The following is a 27,792-nucleotide window of genomic DNA, read 5'->3' as shown; positions in this document are numbered from 1 at the left end:
GCGAGCTTTCTATCTATTTGAGTTACTTCCTGTTTGAGTGAACGCGAACTTAATTGGTTGCCAGACAGTGTGTAAGGCGAAAAGTGTGTATCCCAAAAATTAATTTCCCATAGGAAACCATTAAAATGAGAATAATCCGTTCCCAGGTCCCCATAAAACATAATTTTCTAATTTCTAATTTTCAAAGCCTTAAACTACACCAAATATACCTTATTTTATGCATAAAACGTGCTATGGTGTTATAAATAAAGAAATAAACTGTACTATATAATAAAGTGGTTTTATTGACCTTTGTGAAGGTCGTTGATGGCTTGATGGAATGGAGTCATCAGCATGAAACACTTGATGAGGAACGTAGCCTTCTTCCACCATGTTGAGGAATGATCCCTTGGAGGTGCTTTCTCTGCTATAATTTTATCTAGTTCCTCATCAATTGTGTTCTGTTTAGCTGGGTCGATAGCTTTTTGCATCAAGTGTAGAGAGGGCTTGTCCAGGTTATATGTGGAGCCTGATTGATGGAATATTTTAACCTTGCAGTCTACACTCTGCCTTTGAACTATCGTGGCTTTAACCGAAGACTAAGGGCGGGGAATAGAGGACAAAAAAGTCGGCAGCCATTTTCTTTTGGGAGAACGGCTTCACTGTGTCTCTATCTGTAAATCCCACCCGCCCTCACTGCTGCGTTCTTGACCAATCACGTGGCTTTAACAGAAGATTGGGGTGCGGGGAATAGAGAACAAAAAGCTGCCATTTTGTTGTTAGTACAACGGGTTTGTTTGCGAACGACACATCACTCATTGAGGCAGCTCCGTGTGTATCCTGAAAAAAATTCGTATGCCAAGGTAAAATGTTCATAAATTTAATGTTTGTACACTGAAAAGTTCGTAAACTGAGGTATCACTGTATTAGTCTTCCACACTTGTTTTCAGCTCTACCTTCTCCACTCTCACACTGTATCTCGAGCTGGGTGACTTCCCATCAGCGGCGCTGTATCTCTAAACTCCATCTGAGCTGCACAGATTGAAGTCTAATGGGAATCAACCCCGACTCCCAGCCTGCTGCTCCCCAAATGTCCTGCTTGGAGTCGTGCTAGCTAGCTGAGTGACAGCTCTGTGCAAATGCCACCTGGTAGTACCGATAGTAGCGTGTTGCTCACAATGCTAGGATTCCGTAGCATCCCCTTCCCTTTATTTCCACTGAGCCCCGTTGTTCCTTCTTGTTGACATTTTGGCTCCCACTTTGTTTTGGCGGCCGGGTTTTATGCCTCGCTTATCTTTGCTGCTTTCGCCGCCTCCGGCCTAGTGATCAGCTTTCAGACATGACTCGAAAAATGGAGGCGATGAACCAGAGAAGACAGGCTAAATGACTTTGTGTCGCCGAGTTGAATGGGGATGTTTATCAAAGGGTGGGACGCTGTCTTGTCGGGTTTTTTTTTGTGTTCTCTGCAAGGGATCACAATCCTTCCTCAGTGGGGAGTCGTGTATCACAAGACCACCTATACGCTGGGAGGGTTTGCTTCCTTCCATTATGCTTGAAAAGTCTGTTCGATTGAAGATGTGTCCGCGCATGCACAGGCAGTGTATGTGAGAAGCATGGGAATTAAAGGACAACCGACAACATTTTTTTTTCGTTTCCTAACTGACAGCAGAAAAACGTTCTATAGCATCTAAAATACCCAAAACACGCAGACTGATATTTTTAGTCAAATGGAAAACACCAATAAGAATGAGTTAAAGTGTCCCAAAACGACTTCAAAATGACCCCGGAAATGGTGAGTTTCAGAAGGTCCCGCCCCCTTGTTCGTGACGTCACGCCAGGACATCTTGCTTTGCTCTAGAATCAAAACAATGGCTTTAGATTCAGAGAAGATGCTTTCTTATTACTCATCTAGTTATCAATATGATTCAAATAGTTCTGAAGAGGAAAGCATACGTGTTTGCAATCGATTAAAGAATTTATTCCATGCCGTTTCCACAGGCTGATTAATTCCTTACACGGAGCTTTGTCGCCCTCTTCTGCCTCTTTTTTGGTCCTACACAAAGTTTTCAGACCAGCCAAGTACAGCCAAATGCATTGACGTGATGGAAGGACTGCTACAATGTGTCCTTTTTTCGGTCAGGGGCGTTCCTTCAGTGACGTGACGTGAGGACTCGTGTTGTAGTGTATGTAGTTCCTCATCAATTGTGTTCTGTTTAGCTGGGTTGATAGCTTTTTGCATCAAGTGTACAGATGGCTTGTGCGGGTTATTTGCGGAGCCTGATTGATGGGATATTTTAACCTTGCAGTCTACACTCTGCTTTTGAACTATCAAAGTTGAAATGAGTCCAAATGTCATTGTTTTCTATCCATATCTCTGTTGTCTGCCTCTCTCTTTAATGTTTAATCCTCCCCCCTCACTGCTGCATTCTTGACCAATCACGTGGTTTAAACCGAAGACTAGGGGCGGGGAATAGAGGACAAAAATGAGTCGGCTGCCATTTTCTTGTTAGAACAGGCTCGTTCGCGAATGACACATCACTCATTGTGGCGCACCGTGTGTATCCCGAAAAATAGTTTGTATGCCAAGGTAATTTTTTTCATAAATGTAACGTTCGTCGTAAACCGAAATGTTCGTAAGCCAAGGGGTTCGTAAACCGAGGTATCACTGTATAATCATTTGTGTACGTGAAGCAGCACTGATGAAAAAGACAGATCGTCATTTATAGCCTGGCATGCAGCAATTTGAACAATCAGAAAAGATGTCGTCATCATGCCCAGCTGCGCCGTTGGCATCTTACCCAAAGCCGTTCTCGCCGGCGTGGCGTCGCTCTTTATCCAGAAGGAGACCCAAGAGAGGACCACAGTCAGGATGCACGGGATATAAGTCTGGATGGTGAAGTAGCCCATCCTTCTGCTGAGGTCAAAGTAGACTGTCATCAACACATAGTCACCTGTTGGAAGGAAATTAGAAGACATTTGACACTTACAAAATGTCTCCAAACTTGACGTCAACCACATTAATAATAATACATTTAATTTCTAAGCGCCTTTCAAAACTTTACACAAAAACTTTACAGTCACTCCATAAGTTTTTCTTCTGTGGGTGAGCAGCGGCAGCCACACGCAAGTAAAGGAAGAAGTAGAAAAACAAAATACAGGAGCTGCTGTAAAGGTAGTGACAAGTCAAACCAATAACAACAAAAAATAATGATTTCCCTCAACAGGTTTCATGTCCAATAGCATGATTGTTCATGTACGGATTTTTCAGTTGAAGCAAACGTTCATCCAGGAGGCTCTTGGAAAGTGAACTTCGGATCGGTGCCATTGAGCATCAAGGCAAAAAGTAGTTTTGTCTTTGTTTCTGTGCCCGATCCGCCTCATCCATAATGCTCAGTATAATCAGCCATTAAAAATGAACGAAGCACCAGCTAGTCGAGGGTGTAATCAGGGCCACCTATTGGAGTGACAACATTACGGCAACCACCCCACCCAAAAAAAAAAAAAAACAAGTGGTAATGAAATGATCACAGAGAGCATGCAAAGTTAAAACCACTGAATAATTCAACTGTCCGGTTAATATTTAATATTGATGATTAATATCCCCTTTTCCTCTCCGAGCTTGAAGCAATGACACGAGTCTCGACTTTGTTAGCTCACATTGGGGATGCGCGTACGCAGAGCCGCTGCTAGCCAAATGTGGCGACAACCAGATGACGCGAGGGCTCAAAACACTCTTGGACTACTTGTACCTGCAGTCGTGGTCAATACATCCGTCGTGTTTCGAAGCCCCATGAAGTCAAATTGGTAGAGCCTCCAGTATTTCTGCTCTGATGTCTCCACTGAGTTCCTCCTCCACTTGTAAACAATTTCATCTCGTGGGTAGCCATCTAGAAACAACGCAGACGCTCATTTAGCTTTCTGAAAGGAGGACGCCATAGAAACAGACACACAGATTGCAGAAGATAACAAATATAAGACCTTAAGACATTAACTTTCAGACATTTGCTGAGAGCGCCTTTGTTGCCACGGTGACATCAGACAGCCTTCTTGAATGTTCTATTACACTGGTCCTTAACCTGGGTTCGGTGAGTCGATCTTAGGGGTTCGACGGAGCCTCCACCGACACACACACACACACACTTCCTTTAATTATGGAAACGGAAGTTCGTTTGTTTCGTTGTTATGTCTGTTTAGCAATTGGTCGAGCTGCGGACGAAACCGGAGAAAAACCACCGCAAATCGTGGTGGCAGTATCCAGTCAGAAGCGTACCAAATCGGAAACATGAATACAGAGAGAGAAGAAGAGAGGCTAGCTCGACTGCTGCTGCTTCCCCCATTCGCAACGAATGGACAGGCTAGCCAGTAGCTATCAGTAATCAACGTGCGACTGTCGTTGTAGTGTTAGAACTAGTTATATACACAACATCCCATGTTATTTCATTTCTACTTATTCTTATCAGTTAGTAAGTCCATATATGTATGTAGTTTAGTTATTTGTATATGTTAGTGAGTATAGATGTACTTAGCTCAGTTAAAACCTTAAGCTATCATGTTTCAGTCTAATAATAAATATTCATGATTGTATCTAGCAGATGATAGGTCCTTTCCAAAGTGACATCACTCCTGTTGTTTTTTTTAATGTTGTAATTGCCTCATCTTCTGCGCATCTTCTGCAGAGTGTCAGAGATGTTCGGTCGGACACCGTGGACATTGGCTCAAACACAGGCAGCCCTCTGCCAAGCTATTTATTGATCGTATATGCTAATTAAAGCGATACATGAGGAAAACATAGTTTTCTTTATTAGAATCCCACGCTCCTGGACGTAGATAGATTTTAAACCTGCCTAATGAGCTCTTCCTGTGAGGGAGTTTCAAGTCCTCCTGTGACGAAGGAGTTTCCCAAGTCCTAATTTCTGTCCAAGGCCAGATCTCCGAGATGAAGATGACATCATTAAATACATTGATGGTGTATTTCACCTTGCAGTCTACACTCTGCTTTTCAACTATCAAAGTTGAAGCACGTCTAAATTTCACTGTTTTCTATCCATTTTCTCACTCTCTCTCGTCGTCTGCCTGTTTAAACCACACCCCTCATTGCTTCCTTCTTGACCAATCACATGGCTTTCACCGAAGACTGGGGCCGGGGAATAGAGGACAAAAACACGTAACGTGCCAAACGATCGTTTGGCAATTTGCATACTCGGCACGGCAGCCAATCAGAAGCTTGTTTCGTGCTTCGGACTATACCATGACTGTAAAATGTACTTGAGAGTTTTGAAAGGCGCTTAGAAAGAGGAGTCCAATATGGCTTTTAGCAGACAATGCAACACAAACTTTGCATTGTGCACCATGACGACAAACGACAACTGGAGTAAAATCTTCAGCAAGGGATACCTACCATCAATTAAGCAAGGGAGCATTTGTGCTAGGTACTTCCTTAATTTAAACACATCCTTTATACTTACGCAACAACGTTTCTTTTTTTGCGATTAGTCGTTTCAAGTGGTGAAAAATGGGGCAGGCAACTTTATGGCCGGGCAGGCAACTTTTTTGAGTTGTCTGCCCTGGTGTCCGCTAACTTTTTGTCATGAGTTTCAGACACTGATATGTGTGTGCGCATTCCCTGTAAAGAAAAGGCTCCGTTGGGCTATGAAGAGAAAGGCTTCTCCAAATGCAATTTCCGTTGTTCTTTAATTACCATACAAGGAAGATTACACTCTGATTTAAAATAAAATCCTGTACTAAGCAGAGTTATGAGTTTTCTTCAAAAGAAAGAGATTAAAAAATATAGTCTAGTCGTGACTGGAAAAAACACATCTCATGGAAATGAGTCATCATGAAGCCATGCCCTTTGTATAATAATAATAATAATAATAATAATAATAGTAATAATAATAATAATACATTTCATTTATAAGCACCTTTCAAAACTCTCGAGGTCACTTTACAGTCACAGGATAAGTTTTTTTTCTGTGGGTGAGCAGTGGCAGCCACATGCGCCAGGGTTCACTCAACCCGGAACTCAAATAGATAACAAGTTAGCTAGCTAGTGAATAGATAGCTGATAGCTAGCGAATAGATATCTAATAGCAAGTGAATAGATAACTAATAGCTAGCGAATACATAGCGAATAAATAGCTAACAGCTAGCGAATAGATATCTAATAGCAAGCAAATAGATAGCTAATAGCTAGCGAATAGATAGCGAATAGCTAGCAAATAGATAGCTAACAGCTAGTGAATAGATAGCTAATACCTAGCAAATAGATAGCTAATAGCTAGCAAATAGATATCTAATAGCTAGCGAATAGATAGCTATTCGCTAGCGAATAGATAGCGAATAGATAGCTAACAGCTAGCGAATAGATAGCTAATAAAATAGCGAATATATAGCTAACAGATAGATAGCTATATAGCTAATAGATACTTATTTGAATCCAACAAACTATTGAGTATGCAGGGATGCATCTGGGAAATTTAAAAAATGGCCACAATGAACCAAAATGGCCACAATGAACCAAAATGGCCACAATGAACCAAAATGGCAGATTGTACTGTAGCGGATTGACACAAAACTCAAACCGGAGGGGTTGTGGGTGGGCTGCTCGGGGAATTTCTTGATAATATTAATAAATATGTCTAATTGCTTTTATACTTCCATCTGTTGAAGGTCTTAATTCTCATTAAATCCACATTTTTCCACGGAAACACCCGCTGCATAAATTGGGTGCCGCTTCTAGTGTCGACCTGAAATTAAATTCCCCATATTTGATTGTGAGGTAACCAACTCCATCTTTAGCCAGACATTTAAATCAACAGTTGTGAGAGGCTCATTATCAGTCCGTTATAGATTTGGAGATGCAGCAGCTGCGCTCCTTCCTCATCCCGGCTTGCAACAACAACGTCTGCTTCCATCCCAAACTTTGACCGATCTCAACTTTCAGATCAATCACAGTGATACTTTGGTTTTTGACCATAATCCGTTGCAGAAACAGGTTTGAAAACCAATTTGTTCGAAAACCAAATCAGCACTTCCCATTATAATCAATCTTTTTTTTTTCAATTCGTTCCAAGTCTAGAAAACACGTTTTAACTATTTTACAAGCATAAACTGTACACACACGTAATAAAAGAAAAGGTTATTTGTAAAATACTATAAAAACAAACTGCTTTCTTGTGACTCATCCAGTTGAATGAATATGAGTTAAATAGTTCTGAAGAGGAAAGCATACATGTTTGCAATCGATGAAAGAAGTCCTTCCGTTTCAATTCGAGCCAATGTAGCGCCCGGAAAATGCACAAGATGGTGCCCAAGCTCCGTTGGAAATGGGCTGATTTGTCTGCTGGGAATTTGTGTCAACTAGTATCCAATAGTTGTGTTGGTGCAACACACAATGATTCACCATCATGTTATTTATGTATTTTCCTTCTAATTTTGCCATCAACACAAGGTTTTCAGACCTAACAAAGTACCCAAAATGCATTGTGTGTCGCTTTGTCGGTCAGGGGCGTTCCCTCCGTGACGTCACGTAGGGGATCGTCACCAACTCAAAAACAAGACTTCCGGAATATTCAGCGTGAGTCTTAAAACGTAAAATCGAGCTGTATGCAGTGGAATCTTTGTAAAATATGCCCAGTAGAAGTCATTTGAAGCCATTTTACAAATTATGGACACAACTTGTCCGGAGACGTCAGTTGTCCTTTAAGTGTACGTCGGCTCATGTGGAGGTGGGCTTGCAACTGTCAGTACTCACAACTGGAAAAGACGAGAGGACATGAGTGCTCGTCCATTGGGAAATTATGGAGCTGCAGCTGACATTCAGCGTTGATGGTCATCCTAAAGAGACAGACGGAGAAAATCAGAAAGACCTCCCATCCTCCAATCACATCTTGTTCTTTTTGACAATTGTCTGAAAAGAACTTACTGCCAAGCAACATAATGGTGTGAATTTCTTGACGACTTTGTGCCATGAAAAATATGCACAACAATAGCTGCCTCAATCAGAGAATAAAGCAACCCTCATCTGGCTTTTTTTGCAGTACCAGGTGCACATTGCTCAATTTTCAACTTGCTGATTTAATTTTTCCCATCATAGATTGTGCCAAAAAAAAACAAGGTGTGGAGCTGAGGCGCGAACAACAAGCATAGATGTCGCAACATCTCCAAGATGCTGAAAAGTGAGGCTATTTTAGCCCATGTGCTAATGAGCATTGACACTCAACTGTGCTGTAGGAAATTGGAGGAATCATAAAAAAAAAAAAAAAAAAAACATTTGCTCCAATCAGTGTTTGAAATAACATCTGCCCGGAGGCCCGGGGCGTACAACTTTCAAAAGGTCTCGGCCCAGGTGGCCGACAACTTCCTCAAGCGTCACACAAAAAAAAAAAATTTTTTTTGTGTGACGCTTTCTCGGTCAGGGGTGTTCCTTCAGTGACGTAACGTGAGGACTCGTCACCAACTCAAAAACAAGACTTCCGGAATATTCAGCTCCGATAAAATACGCTCAGTCGAAGTCATTTGAAGCCATTTTACAAATTATGGACACAACTTGTCCGGAGACGTCGGTTGTCCTTTAAATACCAAAAGACACGTCTGTAAGCAGCGCAATTTGCCAGCTTGAGAGCAAACACTGTGAACAACATGTCTGAGAAGAACGTGTGCTGCATTGATTGTAGTCTTCATTAAATGGAGCAAAACGCGGCTCGTTCCCACTTGTGTTTGCTATTTGCAAAAGATCAGATTTGAAATCCATGACATATTGATCGATTGGAATAATATCCTTCAAGTGAGAGTGAACATGTAGAATATAAATGCCCCTCCGATGAAAAATAATGATTTCCAGGTTCACATTGTGACACCAAAAAAGGCCTGGTGTCACTTGGAGAGCAGTTCTCACCTCAGCGTATAGAGAATTTTTCCATTGTTGCGGATGCGGAGCAGCTGATTGGGCGTCGTGATCCAATGAGAGTCTGCCGTCTTGGAATTCCTGAAAATGGTGTCGGGAAGCCAGATCAAGCCCACCATGTTACTGGCAAAGAAAGAAAGAAAGAGCATACTTCAGACTTTGTGGAAGGTTTGAAGTCTAGTCACTTCGGAAATACAGTGATACCTCAGCTCGCGAACATAATTGAATCCCAGAAAGTGTGTGTGAGGCCAAAAGTTCCTCTTCAAACATTTATTTCCCATAAGAAACAAGTAAAGAGATTTTGTCCCATAATTGAAGGCTTCACAAAAATGACGTGATGTTCACAGGTGTACCTGTTGAGAGTGAGAATCCGCATGCTGCTGCTGTTATAACGTAGGCGGGTGTCAACCCAAGTCTGGGCGAAGATGATATCGATCTGGTACTCCTGTACGAGGTGACACAATAAAAGGACAAAGTGGAAATCTGAGTTGACACAATTTCACTGCCCTTCGAAGGAAAAGGTACAACTATAGGATGAATAAATAAATACATAAATAAATACATGAATGTGAAATATGACAAAGCCAAGAAAAAAAACCAAAATTAATTATATGCAAAGGACGGCAAACTCATTTATGATTGCTCAAGCACCACAAGTAGAACTAAAATTTTAAAAAATAGGGTCTGGCGCTCGTGGTCGTAAGTACAGGTGGTTGGAAGGTATATACAGTGATACCTTGGCTTACGAACTTAATTGGTTACCAGACAGAGTGTGTAAGGTGAAAAGTGTGTATCCCAAAAAATAATTTCCCATTGGAAACCATTAAAATGAGAATAATCCGTTCACAGGTCCCCATAAAACATCATTTTCTACTTTCTAATTTTCTAAGCCTTAAAATGACACAAAATCTACCTTATTCTATGTTTAATAAATGTGTATTGGTATTATAATTAAAGACATAAACTGTACTGTATAATATAGTGGTTTTATTGACCTTTGTGATGGTCGTTGATGCTTGATGGAATGGAGTGGCCGCTTTCATCAGCATTAAACACTTGATGAGGAACGTAGGCTTCTTCTTTCACCATCTTGACGAATGATCCCTTGTAGGCGCTTTCTCTGCCATCATTTTACCTAGTTCCTCATCAATTGTGTTCTGTTTAGCTGGGTTGATAGCTTTTTGCATCAAGTGTACAGGTGGCTTGTGCAGGTTATTTGTGGAGCCTGATTGATGCAGTCTACACTCTGCCTTTGAACTATCCAAGTTGAAACTCTCATTGTCGTCTGCCTGTCTCTTTAATGTTTAAATCACCTCCCCTCACTGCTGTGTTCTTGACCAATCACGTGGCTTTAACCGAAGACTGGGGGCGGGGAATAGAGGACAAAAACAGTCGGCTGCCATTTTGTTGTTAGAAGAACGGGCTCATCGCTCATTGCCGCAGCTCCGTGTGTATCCCGAAAAATAGTTTGTATGCCAAGGTAAATTGTTCATAAATTTAACGTTCGTAAACCGAAAAGTTCGTCAGCCAAGGGGTTCGTAAACCGAGGTATCACTGTATTTTCTTGTTTGTGCCATATTGTCAAATGGCCTCAAACATTGACAAGCACCTGACAATAACAGAGTGACCTTCACACCGCCCTCACTGATGTTCCACCACTGATCTTTCGTGAACTCAAGGTCTTACGATCAAAAATAGAGCAATAGCTGGTGTGGCACATTCCATTGTGCTGATGGACAAGCCGAGGATTTCTGTCTCCACTGAACTGTACATTCCAGGGAAAAATCCCACCGTGACAAGGTGTTGCAGCAACTGAATTATTTATGACAATTATGCAAAACAATCAAGGTCAGTTCTGGATTTGTGACAGTGAAATCAGGTGAGGATGGTGACATAATCCCCCTCAGGATCCATTTGAAAGTAAACGGGAAACAAATTAGGTGAAGCAAATTAATGTGCGCGAGGAAGTTCGTTACTCATGGCAGTTGAGACAAAGACCGATTTGGCTGGGAGCTAAAGAAAAAAGGGTGATTGGTGTGGAATCTCTACTGGGAAATTAAAAAGAAAACAGAACGTTTATTATCTGGGACATGAATATTTGATGTTAGCCCTAAAATATTCCGAATATGATCAATTCTATCTGTCCAAAAAAAAAGAAAAACAAGAATATGGTGTGTGTGTTTAGGGTGAGTATATACTATTTATGCACCAACCAGTTAACGTCTGTCTGTTTATTTCTTTCTAGATTGATCGATCGATATAGATTGATATAGATCCAGATAGATAAATATAGGTCTAGATAAATGCAGATAGATAGATATAGGTCTAGATAGATCCAGATAGATGGATACCGGTCTAGATGAATCGATAGGTGGATATCGGTCTAGATGGATCGATAGATAGATAGATAGATAGATAGATAGATAGATAGATAGATAGATAGATAGATAGATAGATAGATAGATAGATAGATAGATAGATAGATAGATAGATAGATAGATAGATAGATAGATAGATAGATAGATAGATAGATAGATAGATAGATAGATAGATAGATAGATAGATATAGGTCTAGATAGATCGATAGACTAGGTGTAAATGGATCGATCGATCTAGGTCTAGATGGATGGATCGATCTAATAGGTCTCGATGGATCGATCGATCTAATAGGTCTAGATGCTTCGATAGATAGATAGATAGATAGATATAGGTCTAGATGGATCGATAGATATAGGTCTAGAAGGATCGATAGATAGATATAGGTCTAGATGGTTTGATAGATAGATAGATAGATTTAGGTCCAGATAGATCTAAAGACTTGTGATTTTATTTATGATAGTACCTATGCTTGTCTGTGACTGTAAAGTGGCCCTGAGAGCTTTGAAAGGCGCTTAAAATGAAATGCATTATTATTATTATTATTATTATTATTATTATTGTTATTCCCATGAACAAGCGCACATTGAACCAATGTCGACATTTCCCCCTAAATGAGGACTTAGTTGGTGTTTGATTGAAAGTGAAAAACGCGGTTGTCCAAAGCCCTCCTCCCTCCCGCTCACCTCAACCCCCTTTGAGACAGCACAGTCATGCAATCGTTGCCCGTTACTAAAGTGGCCGTCAAACTGCTCCGTCTTGAATGCAAAATGTATCCGTCCATCTATCTAGCAGGCTTCATCCCAAAGTTCAATCACAGCATATCGATCCACAGTCCACGTCACTCACGAGTCTCACACTATCATGTACTGCAGATACGACGAAGGACTCGTCCATGGCTGTGCATGTTTTTGCTGGCATTTCATTATTTGTTAGTGCACCCCTCACCTCCTGCCCTTGTTCCAGGTCTCCATGGTGATAAAGGCTCTCATCTCACGTTAATGCAAGTGAGGGATTCTTTACAGCCATCCTTCACAATCATATCATTTAGCACTACTACCAAGCAACCGCAAACTGCTATCCTGCCAGGAATGCTAAGTTTGCTGTCAAGCTCTACTCTGTCCATCTTTGCTTTTCATCCTTTTTCTCGTGAAATACCTCTCGTTGAATGTACTTGAATGTGTGTGACGTTAAGGGATTGGGCGTGAAGATTTTTAAAATGAAGGCTTTCACTGACTCAATTACCAATCCTCACGGCAACAGCAACTGAAGACAGTGACTATCAAAACTAAAGGCGGATTTAGATCAGCATCTTATCAAAGATGATTGTACGTACGCTTGTGGAAGAGCATGCGGTTGGATCTTGATCTATCTACAGTAGCTACCGTATCTATCCATCAATCTACCGTATCTATCCATCCATCCACTACCGTACCGTTTCTCTGCCATAATTTTACCTTGTTCCTCATCAAGTGTGTTCTGTTTAGCTGGGTTGATAACTTTTTGCATTAAGTGTACAGATGGCTTGTCCGGGTTATTTGTGGAGCCTGATTTATGGGAATTTTAACCTTGCAGTCTAGAGCTTTGAATGGCACTTAAAATGAAATGTCTTATTATTATTAAAAAACGGAAATGTTGCCCATTGTGGAATAGAAAAAAAAACATTGCCAGAGGCCAATGCCAACGCCTTATCTGTACCAGATAACAATAAAACTCAGAACAAATTTGGGAATGGCCCTCTCCGTCATATTCCAATTCCCGAATAAATTCGTAAATGGCAGTGAATGAGTTAAGCTCGGCCCCAAAGAGTGGGCTCTCTCTTCACACACGCAATAATTACAGACATGGAACTGCACAGAGTCAATGGTCTGACAACTCAGACAGTGTAAAACGTTTGGCAGAAAAATTCAAATACAGGAGAGGGGTCTTAAGACTGCTGTCGGCCCACAGACAGACATGCAGATAATTAGGGAGGTAGATCGATAATTGAGGTGCCCAAAGAAAATATTGAGTACAACGAGGTGCATCTTATGATTGTGATGTAGGTCCAATTTGAGCATCATTCCGCTTGAATACATTTTCTACTTTAAAGTACAACCGACACCATTTTTTTTGTTTCCTAACTGACATCAGAAAAAGGTTTTATAGCATCTAAAATACCCAAAACACGCAGGCTGATATTTTTTGTCAAATGCAAAACACCAATCAAAATGACTTAAAGTGTCCCAAAACTGCCACCAAATGAGCTCGGAAATGGGCAGATTCAGAAAGTCCCGCCCCCTTGTTCGTGACGTCACTATTGGTCACACACTGCCTTGCTCCAGAATCAAAACAATGGCTTCAGAGAGTTCAGATTCGGAAAAAGATGCTTTCTTGTTACTCATTTAGTTATGACAGTTCTGAAGAGGAAAGCATAAATGTTTGCAATCGATTAATGAAGTCCTTCCGTATCAATTCGAGCCGTCTGGACTCCAATGTAGCGCCCAGAAAATGCACAAGATGGCGCACAAGCTCCATTGGAAATGGGCTGATTTGTCCGCTTAGAATTTGTGTCAACTTACAGCTTCTTTATGCATGTAACCGCAATTGGCTGCGACACACAACGATTCATCATTGCGTTATTTATGTTGTTTTCCTTCTAATTTCTCAATGGCTTACAAAATTAGAAAGTACAAAATTATGTTTTATGGGGACCTGGGAACGGATTATTCTCATTTTAATGGTTTCCTATGGGAAATTAATGTTTGGGATACACACTTTTCGCCTTAGCCAAGCCAAGGTATCACTGTATATCTATATAAATCCTCAACTAAACTTAAGAATCTTCTTCGGGAAGCTACAAGCCTGATATTTCTGTTTATCAAAGCTTTTAATGGCTTCGCTAAGTTGTCGGTTTAATTGCCGAACAAACCCGCAGGGTTCCAGTTGGAATAATGGCGGGTTGGGAAGCCATTATTCTTTTGCGGGCAAACTAAAGCATTCCCGAGAAACGTGTCATCGGTATACTTGTGTGCATCTTTATTTCATTTGAGGCCAATTTATTTTGAAAATATTTGTCGTGCTAGTAAATCAAATGAATACTCTCAACAGAGATTTTAGGCATTGCAACATATAGTGGTCTTATAAAAAGACAAATTCATTCAATAAAAGAGAGTGTGACGTTTTTGTGTGTGTCTCACTCTCTCAAAGTTTCCTCACATGACAGTATTTTACCCAGAAAATGTTCAAATTGAGACATGTTTTCCATGTAACTGCCCTAATCTGTTCCCATCCCCCCCCCAAAGTTTGGACAGAAGTGTTATATATCTATCTAATTGGCTACATAGCTAGCTATCTGTTGGCTATCTATTGGCTATCTACGAGCTGGCTAGCTAGCTTTCTTTTTGTGTATTTAATAGTGACATTCTGTGTATGAGCGAAGTAGCTATCTATCTAGCTCACTGTTAGCTATATAACTACCTCGATAGCCAGCTATCTAGATAGCTATCTGTGTGGCAATGAGAGAGAGAGCAACACAAAATCAGAACAAAAAAGTGCTTGAACTCACCATATCAATGGACGACACAGGGCCGATGCTGTTGACATATATGCCCACATCGATGACTGTTGGCTTCACTGAAAGAGTCCAAAGTATTAAAAAGTGAGTAAAAACTGCATTCAATATTGTCATAATCATAATTCACTAGACCCCAAAGTAACTCAAATAGATACACAAGCTAGCTAGCTGATAGCTAGCATATAATTAATAATAATAATAATACATTTCATTTCTAAGCGCCTTTCAAAACTCTCAAAATCACTTTAGGATAAGTTTTTTTTTTCAGTGGGTGAGCAGCGGTAGCCACACGCGCCAGCGTTCACTCAACACCGAAGTAAGTCAAATAGATAGCAAGCTAGCTAGCTAATAGCTAGCGAATAGCTAGCGATTTATCGTGACAAGCAAAGTTGGACCCCATGAGCTGCATTTGGTCAATTGTGTTTGGAAATGAACAAAGTAGAGCACAAAGCCCCTAACCACAGGGCTGCAATGCGTCATTACACATTTAATTAAGTCAAGTGTTTGTAAATAATGGGGTAAATGTACCATTAACGGAAGAAATTAAGTGCATTCAACAAATACTGCTTATTTTGTGAAAGCTTTCAGTATTGCCGAGATATTAAAGGACGACCGACACAATTTTTTGTTTCCTGACATCAGAAAAATGTTTTATAGCATCTAAAATACTCAAAACACGCGGGCTGATATTTTTAGTCCAATCAAAAAAACAATAAAAAGGACTTAAAGTGTCCAAAAACAACTTCAAAATGAAACCGGAAATGGCCAGTTTCAGAAGATCCCGCCCCCTAGTTCGTGATGTCACACCAAGACGTCTTGCCTTGCTCCAGAATCAAAACAATGGCTTCAGATTGGGAGAAGATGCTTTCTTGTGACTCATCCATGTATGAATATGATTCAAATAGTTCTGAAGAGGAAAGCATCAATGTTTGCAACCGATTAAAGAAGTCCTTCCGTATCAATTCGAGCCATCAATGTAGCGTCCCAGAAAATGCGCAAGATGGCGCCCAAGCTCCGTTAGAAATGGGATGATTTATCTGTTGGGAATTTGTGTTAACTAGTACCAAATAGTAGTGTTGGTGCAACACACAACGATTCTCCATCGCGTTATTTATGTATTTTCCTTCTAATTTCGCCATCAACACGGATCAACACGAAGTTTTGGGCGTTCCCTCCGTGACATCACATAGGGCATTGTCACCAACTCAAAAACAAGACTTCCTGAATATTCAGCGCGAGTCTTAAAAGGTAAAATAGAGCTATATGCGGTGGAATCGTTGTAAAATACGCTCAGTAGAAGTGATTTGAAGTGATTCTGCAAATTATGGACACAACTTGTCCGGGGGCGTCAGGTTGTCCTTTGAACCTATCTGTCCATTTTCAGATCCGATTGTCCTCACAAGGGCCGCAGGGCGTGCTGAAGCCAATATGTGAGTACACCCTGAACTGCTTTCCAGCCAATCGTAGTGTAAAGGTCGACAACGTGCGCTCATACTCACACTTACGAGGAATTTCGAGTAGTTTATTAAAATGCCATAACCCACGCAGGGGAGACCTGGAAACTCCACACAAGGACCTCCACACTGTGAGGATGACGTGCTAGCCAGTCGACCACTGGGGCACCGTGACCTTTAAATAGAGGTCAAATGTGTCATCCACATGCCCGCCTGTCACCACCAAGCGGGCGTGTTGATGACACATTTGCAAAGACTTCATATGTGACCGCTCAATTCGCCTTCGGACTGACCGCAACCTTAGCGACAGAAACGTCTGTTTTGCTAAGATAACATTGTTGAATGAATCAGCATTTGGCATACATTAAAATAATTTGGGAAAAGAGGTGCCTATACATAAAAAAGGGGGAGTTTCTATTTGAAACTTGAAAGGACAACAGACACACTCCAGACAGGTTGCGTCCATAATTTCTAAAATCACTTCAAATGACTTCTACGGAGCGCATTTTACAAAGATTCCACCGCATATAACTATATTTTACGAGTCCTGAGGTGACATCACGGAGGGAACGCCCCTGACCGAGAAAGCGACACACAATGCCTTTTGGGTACTTTTTTGGGTCTGAAAACATCGTGTTGATGGCGAAATTAGAAGGAAAACACATAAATAACGTGATGGTGAATCGTTGTGTGTTGCACCAAGACTACTATTTGATACTAGTTGACACAAATTTCCAGCAGACAAATCAGCCCATTTCCAACGGAGCTTGGGCGCCATCTTGTGCATTTTCTGGGAGTTACAGTCTCCAGACGCCTCAAAATAATATGGAAGGACTTCTTTAATCGATTGCAAACATTTATGCTTTCCTCTTCAGAACTATTTGAATCATAGTCATAACTGGATGAGTAACAAGAAAGCATCGTCTCTGAATCTGAAGCCATTGTTTTGATTCTCGAGCAAGGCAAGACGTCCTGGCGTGATGTCGCGAACAAGGGGGCGGGACCTTCTGAAACTCGCCATTTCCGAGTATCAGCCTGCGTTTTTTTGGGGTATTTTAGATGCTATAAAACGTTTTTCTGATGTCAGTTAGGAAACAAAAAAATGGTGTCGGGTGTCCTTTAAAGAAAACAAACACTCTCCATGTATTCTCATAAATTTGCTATCTAATAGCTAACTACGTAGCTATCTAATATCTATCTATTAGCTGGCTAGCTAGCTTTCTATCTATTTTGATCGGATATATCGATAGTCCGGTTCTATCGATATTTATTCCGACTCCTGAGAATATCGATATAACGAGACTTTACTGTCAGACTCGAGACAGGGTCTTAAACCGATCTTTTTGGGCAGCTTCTTTGTTCGTCTCCTCCGTGTGAGTGAAAGAGAAGAAAGCAACAAAGCTAGCTGTTGTAACAGATCCTCAGAGGCCAGGTGAATTCATCTCCCTCCTCTTCACGTTTCTCATCTTCCTTCTACTCTTACTTTGGGAGAAGAAAGATAGCAAGGTTCCCTTCTGTATTACAAAATTACCCCATGTGCCTCCATTAAGAACGAAAGGGCAATGGTGCCAGCGCAGCCCATGAAAAATGCATTGCATATTGCCTACATGGATCCCAGCTGACGGCGGAGCTCCACTGGGGGAGAGATTCAGGTATCGGTGATAATGACGCTGCCTTCAATTTTTGTCCAACATCTTGCGCGAGCCTGTGAAATACAGGTTACATCCGACTTACGACCGTGTTCCGTTCCGATAAAACAGTCATAAATCGAAATCCATTCAAAATGGCCGACACCGGGTTTATATGACCACTGCGCGAGCCTTTGAAATACAGGTAACATCCAATTTACAAACGTGTTCCGTTCCGATAAAACTGTCATAAATCGAAATCCATTCAAAATGGCCGACACAAGGTTTATACGACAGGATAGTATACGATGTTAATCTGTTGTTTTTAAGCAACCTTTTCTTTTGAATACTATTATATAGCCAACTGTTTACAGTTCGAAGGAAAAAAGTAGTGTACAGTACTACATAATAGAGGGAACACACGATAGCCGGCTACTCATGCGTTTTAAATTTTTAAACAATTCATGGTTAGGGTTCCTGTTAATTCATAAATTATGACAGTCGAGCGAGCTATCTAGCTATCTATTTGCTATCAGTTATCTATTCGCTAGCTATTAGCGGTCTCGCTGTTAATATATATATATATATATATATATATATATATATATATATATATATATATATATATATATATATATATATATATATATATATATATATATATATATATATATATAGGGCGGCCCGGTAGTCGAGTGGTTAGCACACCGGCTTCACAGTGCAGAGGTCGCCGGTTCGCGTCCCGGTCCGGCCTCCCTGTGTGGAGTTTGCATGTTCTCCCCGGACCCGCGTGGGTTTTCTCCGGGTCCTCCGGTTTCCTCCCACACTCCAAAAACATGAATGGCAGGCAGATTGACCACTCCAAATTGTCCCTAGGAGTGAGTGTGAGAGTGACTGTTGTATGTCTTTGTGTGCCCTGCGATTGGCTGGCAACCAATTCAGGGTGTCCCCCGCCTCGTGCCCGGAGACAGCTGAGATAGGCTCCAGCAACCCCCGCGACCCTAATGAGGAATAAGCGGTACGGAAAATGAGATGAGAGATGAGATATATATATATATATATGCAATTTATTACTCACTTACTGAATCTCTCCCCCAGTGGAGCTCCGCCGTCAGCTGGGATCCATGTAGGCAATATGCAATGCATTTTTTTTAATTATTTATATACTCACACAAAAAAAGGGATAATGAGAAGAGGGCAGCAAAAGATGCCTGGCCGCTTATCGTTCGAAGCAGAAAAACGCGCTCACGGAGCTAAATACCAGCGGCTGTCTACGAAGACGATGTTTCATCCATTTATCGCGATTTCAATTTCAAAAGCCACTGACTCTTCCGAAGAAGGCAGCCATGTTTTTCTTTCATTTTCTTTGAGATAAAACGGTGTACCTTTGTCGTCCCTAGGGAGAAAAAAATGGCACAGCGTGCCGAATGCTAGTCTGAAGAAAAGCGCTAAGTGAACGACCACTGTTCTGGTAAAAGTAGAGACACTGACGGGGGCAGCGCGAGGGGCCAAACAGAAATCAATTAAGTGGTTTTCGAGTCACTAAAGGCTTTCGACCAAAGTGACGGCCTTCATTCAACGCTGACACATAATGCACTCCGGTTGAAGAGCGGTCTTGATGTCAAGGTGCTGTATTATTATTATTATTATTATTATTATTACCCAGTGGTCATTTCTTTCTGCTCAGACAGGCAGACGACAGAGAGAGAGAGTGACTAAATGGATAGAAAACAGTGACATTTGGACTCGTTTCAACTTTGATAGTTCAAAAGCAGTGTAGACTGCAAGGTTAAAATATCCCATCAGTCAGGCTCCACAAATAACCCGCACAAGCCATCTGTACACTTGATGCAAAAAGCTTTCAACCCAGCTAAAAAGAACAGAATTGATGAGGAACTAGGTAAAATTATGGCAGAGGAAGCACCTACAAGGGATCATTCCTCAAGATGGTGAAAGAAGAAGGCTACGTTCCTCATCCAGTGTTTCATGCTGATGAAAGCGGCCACTCCATTCCATCAAGCCATCAACGACCAGCACAAAGGTGAATAAAACAACTTTATCATATAGTACAGTTTATTTATTTCATTATAATGCCATAACATATTTATTATACATAAAATAAGGTATATTTGGTGTAGTTTTAAGGCTTAGAAAATTATGTTTTATGGGGAACGGATTATTCTCATTTTAATGGTTTCCTATGGGAAATTATTTTTTGGGATACACACCTTTTGCCTTACACACTCTGTCTGGCAACCAATTAAGTTCGTAAGCCAAAGTATCATTGTAGTCCCTCCCAATGGTGTCTTCCCACTTCACATTTAAATAAAATCTAAATGACTCGCTGTTGGCAGACAAGCAGGGCGAGTTTATTTATTTATTTACCTTCTTGCCAATGTGAAATGACGTTAGCCAGAGGGGCTTGTTCACAAATAAACAATGCAGTTGTGCAGTCACAGATATGATGGCGCACGATCATTGGGGGGGGCTTGGTTTGTCGGGAACGGTGGCTTATGTTGTTTACCAACCACTCTACGTCGTAGCTCATTTGAACTCCATGAACCATGAATGGGATTTTAATTGAGAAAGGGATTGAGGTGCGACGTATATATTGGCCCCACTGGGATAATTTAATAGGAAATGTTTACAGGACACACAAAAACAAGACTAGGCTGATAAGATGAGAAGACATAGCACATGTTTTTTAACTGTATTTTACGGTGTATAAGGTGCACCCAAAAGCCTTGATTTTCTTCAAAAGGCAGCCCTGTGCCTTATATGTGAAGCCTATATTTGCTAAACAGACGCTCACCCAACTTATGAACTAGATACGTTCAGAGCGGTTGTTCGTAAGGTGAATTTGTTCGTAAATTGCTTCGCGTGTGTGGCTAAGGGTGTTTCTGTGTTGTCTAAGCAACGGTCTCAGGCAATAGAAGAGGTTGAAAAAGTCTGTTGATTTCGATTAACAAAAAGCAGCTAGCAGGGGACAGTGTGAGTGAGGGTATTATCAACGAGAAAGCACGGCAACTTCACTCGGATATCAACGACCATCACAAAGGTAAATAAAACGACTTTATTATACAGTACAGTTTATTTCCTTAATTACAATACAAAATGACATTTATTATACATAAAATAAGGTATATTTTGGGTAGTTTTAAGGCTTATTTTGTAGATATTTATGTATTATGCGTACCTGGGAACGGATTATTCTCATTTTAATGGTTTCCTATGGGAAATTAATTTTTGGGATACACACTTTTCGTCTGACACACTGTCTGGGAACCAATAAAGTTCGTATCTTACTATTCCATACTAAATTGCAAATCAAAAATGGACAGAAGGTTGCAAGGATATGCATGAAAGACAATGTATAATCACTCATCGATGCAATGATGGTAACCACAAAGTCACTTGCAATACAATATTGTATCAGTGGCAACAATTATGTCATGATACAGCAATTAAAATAAAGTTGCAAATATCGACTGGTCTAGATTCATATAAACCCTCATTTGTTGCATATTTTGAGAATTTAATGAGGAAACGTTCAAACTGGATGAAGATGTATTCTGAGGCAGAAACCAAGCTAACAAGCTATCAGCTAAGTCCTAGTCGATGTGTTTTTACGACTCTTCCGGCCCGGTTTAACGAATCCAAATCTAAATCTCCTCTTCAATGTACAAAATGTCCCAAAACATCAACGTCGGAGATACCGAGTGGTGAACTGCGCCCTCAGCTGAGCGAGCCAAACTTGATTTATCTGCCGGATCCCACACAGCTGAGCAAAGGGACGAAAAAGAGCGCCTTTATCGGAGCAATAGAAGCCCATCATGATGGATTGACACATGCGATCCATCAATTGAAGAGGATCTTCCTGAGGGATTTCGTGCCAAAGTGCACAAGATGGCGCACAAGCTCCGTTGGAAATGGGCGGATTTGACCGCTGGGAATTTGTGTCAACTTACACCTTCTTTATGCGTCTTACCGCAATTGGCTGCGACACATAACGATTCACCGTCGCGTTATTTATGTCGTTGCCATCAACACCGTGTTTTCAGATGAAAAAAAAAGTACCCCAAATGCATTGTGTGTCGCTTTGTCGGTCAGGGGCGTTCCCTCCGTGACGTCACATCAGGCATCGTCATCAACTGAAGCAAGGCAATGTGTGACCCTTAGTGACGTCATGAACAAGAGGGCGGGACTTTCAGAATCTCCCCAGTTTCGAGCTAATTTGTGGCACTTTTTGACACTTGAAGTCATTTTTGATTGGTGTTTTGCATTTGACTAAAAATATCATACTGCGTGTTTTGGGCATTTTAGATGCTATAAAACCTTTTTCTGATGTCAGTTAGGAAACCAAAAAATGGTGTCGGTTGTCCTTTAATTAACAGTGTTTCCGCTCCACATTAAACAAGAACGATTGCAAAGTCAGAGCAAATATCATACACACGACAACCTGGAATCTTTTTTTTTTCTAATGTCTTCATAACTTACCTCCGATATCCGGCCGAAGTGTCCTGTCATATTCCTTCAGTAGATGATTCAAAATCAACGTGGCGTCCTCCTGGTGCGATCTGAGCTTCAGCAGTTGATTGTCTGTGGCATCGTGGAGTTCTTCTTCTTCTTCTTCGTCGTCACCGAGTGGCAACAAATTTGGACTGAAACGCAACGTGAACATCGTTAGAACGTCAACCGAATCGATTCCCTTCCCGGCATCTTGAAAAGGACACCGTCGTCGTTTGTGCGACGCTTCTGTCGTTGTTTTCGCTTAATGAGGGTCGACGTACGAGACGCGTTGGCGTGCATTCATTCAATTTGCATGAATCAACTTTTTTTTTCCACGCAGGAGCGTCACGCTTGGCGTTCAAAACAAAAACGCGATAATTAAAAAAAATCAAACTCACCGAGCAGCGTGGAGCAATACAAGTAAGCAAAAGATGACCCCGAACTTGATGGTCATTTTCAGCACACGAGAACACATCCGGTTTGGTTTTGTTTGTCCCTCTCGCTGAACGGCGATCTCCTGCCGGTGAAAGAAAAAAAAGTAGTCGCTCCGATGGGTGTGCGGCCATCAATTGGAGCGCACAACTTCCTAATCCGCCCACGAAAACCCCCAACGCGACCCCCCAAGACCACCTCAGCCCTCCCCGCTTGTCGCGAGCGCCTGTCCACGAATGATGTGTCGTTCGCGAACGAGCCGAATCTCTGAAGTGAACGAAGAGGGTCGGCTCTTAACCAGGAGCCGGAAATGGGAACCGATTGTTTTTTTCACTTCTATTGCCCGCCCCACAGTCTTTGGTGAAAGCCGCACGTGATTGGTCAAGATCCGTGGTAGAGACGAGATTTAGCATTTTACATTTTAAAAATGTGCAATTAAACTGTAAATAATAATAATAATAATAATAATAATAATAATTTACATTTTAAGCGCTTTTCAAAGCTCTCAAGGACACTTTACAGTCAGACATGCATAAGTACTATAATAAATATAATCACAAATACAAGGCAATACATAAAAAATAAAATAAAATAAAATAAAATGATAAAGCTCATGTATCCTTGCAGCACAAGTGTTGCTCAGCCCAGAGTGAGTTAGCATCTTCTTGCACTTTAGCATTTAGCCTCCCACAAACATCCAACAACAATTTCATTTTTCCAAAAATCTTCCATCACACACAAAGTAGTTCCTTTTTTATTTTAAACATTTTTTCAGTAGTGTCGTCAGTGAATTTTTTGTGCAATTATCATTTGAGAATTTTGTTTTGTTTGCTTTTAGCGTAGCTCTCAGTGCTGACATTCATGTATATTATTATTATTATTATTTGTTGTCATTATTTGAAGAGCCATTTGGGAGCCAAAAGAGCCAGATGTTTTTATGTGAGCCGATCCAAAAGAACCGGCTCTCTGAAAGGAGATGAACCACATCTGTCTCGTGGTCCTCCCCTGTGAAGAAAGTGAGCGCGTGCACGTAGGGGGATGGATGGATGGATGGATGGGGGGGGGGGGGGGGGGCTCTCCTCCCCAGACAATCGATCAACAGTCAGTCAAGCGGGTATGTGTCGGGGGTGGGGGGCGTTGGCTTCAGTTGTACTTGCTCCAGATGCGCCCCTTTTACCCTTTTTTGTCTGTAAGGAGACGAGCATGTCGCGTGACTCACACGTACGCGCGCACGCACACGCCTAACTTGGATTTCAATTGTTGTCTATCACAACGTGGAAAGAAAATAGCAGGCGCGTTGTAAGTGGTCCACTTTACGTCTACATTTGTGTTGTTTTGTTTTGAGTTGCCTAAAAAATGGCTAATTAGTTAAAGTTTTAAAACGGCCATTATGTTCCAAGCGTATGAATATTGTTTTGAATGTACAATACAAACATTTCTCTGGACGATGAGTGGTGATTTTTGTCTTTTGAAGGTATTTAAGTGCCATTTCCTTCCACAAGGCCATCGTCTCTTAACGTGTACGACAATGTCCACAAGCTTGCATGCGGTGGACAGTAGAGCAGGCGGTTTTAGAGGCTTTGCTTCCATCTAGAGGACAAAAAAAAATAGCCCTCGTATTTCAAATGGAATACAGAAGCCACCTTTCGACAGCCGACTCTGCTGGCCTAAAAATATGTAAATCTCGGACTGACGTTAATTATATTTTCCCCATGAATTATTCAATAATTTCGAATTGTCTTTCAGATTCCTTTCATACTGTTCGCCTGATGCTTCTAGACGTGTTTCCATATTTAAGCATTCAACCAATCAAATTTCTGCCATCGTTTGTTACCAGGGAGAGAACTGTTGCTTTAACCAATCCGATTTCGAGTTGGCTAACCCAAAAAGGGGGTAATAGCGCCTTCGTAGTGCTGGGCATCGTCAGAGTTTTTGAAAACAATGATTGGCTAGTCACTCGTCAGTCATAGTTGGCGAGTTTTCGAAAACTGCTCAACACTAGCTGCGAGTATACACGTCAAAGGACAACCGACACCTGCGGACAGGTTGCGTCCATAATTGGTAAAATCACTTCAAATGACTTCTACTAAGCGCATTTTACAAAGATTCCAAGGCATAGAGCGATATTTTATGTTTTAAGACTCGCGCTGAACATTCAGGAAGTCTTGTTTTCGAGTTGGGGACGATGCCTGACGTGACGTCACGGAGGGAACGCCCCTGACTGAATTGTGTGGTTGTCCTTTAAATATCCTTTCAAATCAAGAGGCTTGCTTCTCTGGCAAAAAAAAAAAAAACGGAGTCAGAAATTTGCAACAACAAGCATGTAATATGGTTTTACTTCTTCAGGAAGAACAGACGGATTTGCAGCAAAAATCGCAAGCAGCCAAAAATGAGGTCTTGTTTGAAATAAAACAATATACAGTGTGATGCAGCAAATCACTTCTTCATGTGAAATTTCAAATGAAACCCTGCAAATTATTTGCAGGTCTTGATGAGATTATATCAAGCGTTATGACAATGCATCAAGCAAAAACCATAGAAGGCAGGAGGACGCAGTGGGTGGGTTTATTGGAGTGGGGGGGGGGGGTTCAATTTTCATTTAAACGAGCGAACATTGCATTTGAGGCTTAAAACTACTCCGTGCCAAGAGGAGTTCCCGATTGTCGGCAGGAGTCGCCGATGATAGACTTAGCGCCCAAAGACCGACCAACCACAAGCCGTTGTGAAGCGAGCACACACATTAATACGCAAGGCTTTCTTTCTCCAGGCAAAATGGGATTTTTCAAGCACCCTAATCCCCGGTTACAATCTGCATCCTGCCGTCAGTAAGACTACGAGTGGCAGTGAAGGGGGGGAAGGGTGGCAACAGCCGGCCGGGGAAAGGGTTAGCCTTCCTGTCCCGACCGGGATCCTCATCGTCACCGCCCACTCCGCCAATCGGCGTGATCTTCCAGCAGTGCACACCTCAGCTCAGTTCTGAGCAATCGAAGCGATCGTCCGCAACACCGGGAGGATGGAAGGAGGCTAGGTGGGAGTACTACGTCGCCGGTTGGGCCCCGACTGAGCTGCATTGGTCCACGTCGCCGCCTGCCATGACTTGACGCGGCCATTCCCCAAACGTCTCGTCTTTGGACCACCGTCACCAGCGCCTTCTGACAGCCTGATGAATTCGGGCCGCCCGCTGGACACGAGGCCCGTTAACGTGATCTGGTGGAGGAGATCGGCCAACCGGCGACACCGACCCGGGACCCCCCAGAGTCACGTTTGATCCCAGCAGGACTGGGAACAGAGGAATGAAGAGGAACATGGTCCTTTGGTGGATCTTACCACTTTTTCACCACTGCTTTGTCTGTCACGTCCAAGGAGAACTTCCTTTAATATCCGGGAACAATGCCGCCATGTTGGTCAACTGGTGAGTAGAAGCGTCTTGGCTTTGATACATAACAAGTCAGTTGGCGCTTGGGACAAATGCGCTGACTTTTGGCCCCCCCAAAAAAGTTGCTTTACACCATTCATCTATTCTTAGAGGTAGGGGCGAGGGTTCTTTTAAGGATGTCTGAAGTCCAAGTAGTTTAATCCTCAGGAAAGGTGTACACTAATCTCCGCCTCCAGACGCCCAATGTGGACAAACAGCGCTAATAAAAGACCTTCACCCTCTTATTTTTAGCCAATGGTTTTCTTTGGGAATGACCGGGTTGGATAGGATCAGGAATGAATAGACAGGATCAGAAGGACAACTCCGAATCGAGGTTTTGGAGAGAACGTCTGAGAGGCCAGACTGAGATGGTTTGGACATGTCCGGATGACACAGAGTGACTATATCGGAAGAAGGATGCTGATGCTGAGCCTTGAACTGTCAAGCAGGAGACCGAAAGGAAGGCCGAATTGTAACAATATTGTGTGTGTGTGTGTGTGTGTGTGTGTGTGTGTGTGTGTGTGTGTACATGTAAAATAGAAGTGTAAATGCACTGCATCAGTGTGCTGGGTGCATTACCGGCACTTGACTCATTCACTGTCATTCACAAATTATTCGGTAATTGATAATATGAAGTAGAAGGTTGACTGGAGAGCTCGAGCTGGGCATCTTCCGCAAATTTTGAATAATGATTCAACTACATACGAGACAGACTTGTACTACAATTTCCTTTTACATAAGAGTATTAAGCAGATGCCTTTCAACCCCCCCCCCCCCCCCCACTCCATGTGTCACGGTTGGCTGTCCAATCCTGTTCTGCTCTGACATCCATACAGGTTGATATTCCTTAAGCAAACTGAACAAATATTCCGCTGATCTGACACACGCTAAAAACTAACTCAGACATCACCAGCTTGCCTCCGAATCGTCATACCCTGACTTTTTTTCTGAAGTCTAAGGTCATGATGTCCAATGTGGACGTTACTACACACCCATTGGACAAAGCAACCAATCCCTCACTGACCTGTGATGTCATCTTCTTATGCAAAAGCTTGATGGGGTTGGCTGGCTGGTGGGCGGGTGTTACTTGAGGATTAACCCGAGGTTTGTTTCTGGTTCCATGCACTGTGTGTGTGTGTGTGTGTGTGTGTGTGTGTGTGTGTGTGTGTGTGTGTGTGTGTGTACGCCCAAATAGCTTCACGCCAGGGATAAGTGTTGTTTTACAAGGCAGACCAGAGACCGCAGACAGCTGGTTGTGTGAGGGATAGGCTACTCTCACATACGTCTGTGTAAGCTCTCAGTCGTACAGGAGTGGTCCATCGATGAAAAGGTTTCTTCAACCGTCATCTGTACAAATTTGAAGGTGTCGGACGTTTCGTTTCTTATCAAGATGCTTTCTCAGCCAGCTAAAGTCTTACCGGTAGTTTCGGCCCTATATATATATCCCTACTGTCCAGACGTGGCGGTACCGGACTCTGCTATGATAGATCCCTGCTCTCAGGTTGGGGGGAGCAGAGGACTACTCCCTGCGGCTCCAC

The 27,792-nt window shown here is 42.0% G+C and overlaps 2 protein-coding genes across 6 annotated transcripts in view; one reads left to right on the top strand and one right to left on the bottom strand.

The window, feature by feature from the left end:
- Positions 1 to 27,792, bottom strand: part of LOC148902627 (gamma-aminobutyric acid receptor subunit gamma-3-like) — a 66,799-nt gene that overhangs the window by 5,057 nt on the left and 33,950 nt on the right. Inside the window, exons 3-10 of one of the 2 annotated variants that reach the window (XM_089014759.1) lie at positions 22,806 to 22,924; positions 22,396 to 22,559; positions 14,808 to 14,875; positions 9,238 to 9,329; positions 8,876 to 9,007; positions 7,733 to 7,815; positions 3,729 to 3,866; positions 2,778 to 2,930 (exon numbers count right to left, since the gene is read on the bottom strand). In XM_089014759.1, the coding sequence (XP_088870885.1) occupies positions 2,778 to 2,930; positions 3,729 to 3,866; positions 7,733 to 7,815; positions 8,876 to 9,007; positions 9,238 to 9,329; positions 14,808 to 14,875; positions 22,396 to 22,559; positions 22,806 to 22,882 (907 nt within the window). In that variant the 5' untranslated portion in view covers positions 22,883 to 22,924. Of the gene's footprint in view, positions 1 to 2,777; positions 2,931 to 3,728; positions 3,867 to 7,732; positions 7,816 to 8,875; positions 9,008 to 9,237; positions 9,330 to 14,807; positions 14,876 to 22,395; positions 22,560 to 22,805; positions 22,982 to 27,792 lie in introns of those variants that run through there. The other variant, XM_089014841.1, reaches the window with a different exon arrangement.
- Positions 25,424 to 27,792, top strand: part of LOC148902628 (gamma-aminobutyric acid receptor subunit beta-3-like) — a 29,683-nt gene continuing 27,314 nt past the window's right edge. For 3 of the 4 annotated variants that reach the window (XM_089014454.1, XM_089014378.1, XM_089014310.1), the window contains exon 1: positions 25,424 to 26,251. In XM_089014454.1, the coding sequence (XP_088870580.1) occupies positions 26,133 to 26,251 (119 nt within the window). In that variant the 5' untranslated portion in view covers positions 25,424 to 26,132. Of the gene's footprint in view, positions 26,252 to 26,505; positions 26,727 to 27,792 lie in introns of those variants that run through there. The other variant, XM_089014647.1, reaches the window with a different exon arrangement.

Source organism: Hippocampus bargibanti, linkage group LG01 (assembly GCF_051943395.1).
Source record: "Hippocampus bargibanti isolate YZ-2025 linkage group LG01, ASM5194339v1, whole genome shotgun sequence".
Lineage (NCBI taxonomy): Eukaryota > Metazoa > Chordata > Actinopteri > Syngnathiformes > Syngnathidae > Hippocampus > Hippocampus bargibanti.
This window is presented reverse-complemented; position numbering and strand designations above follow the sequence as displayed.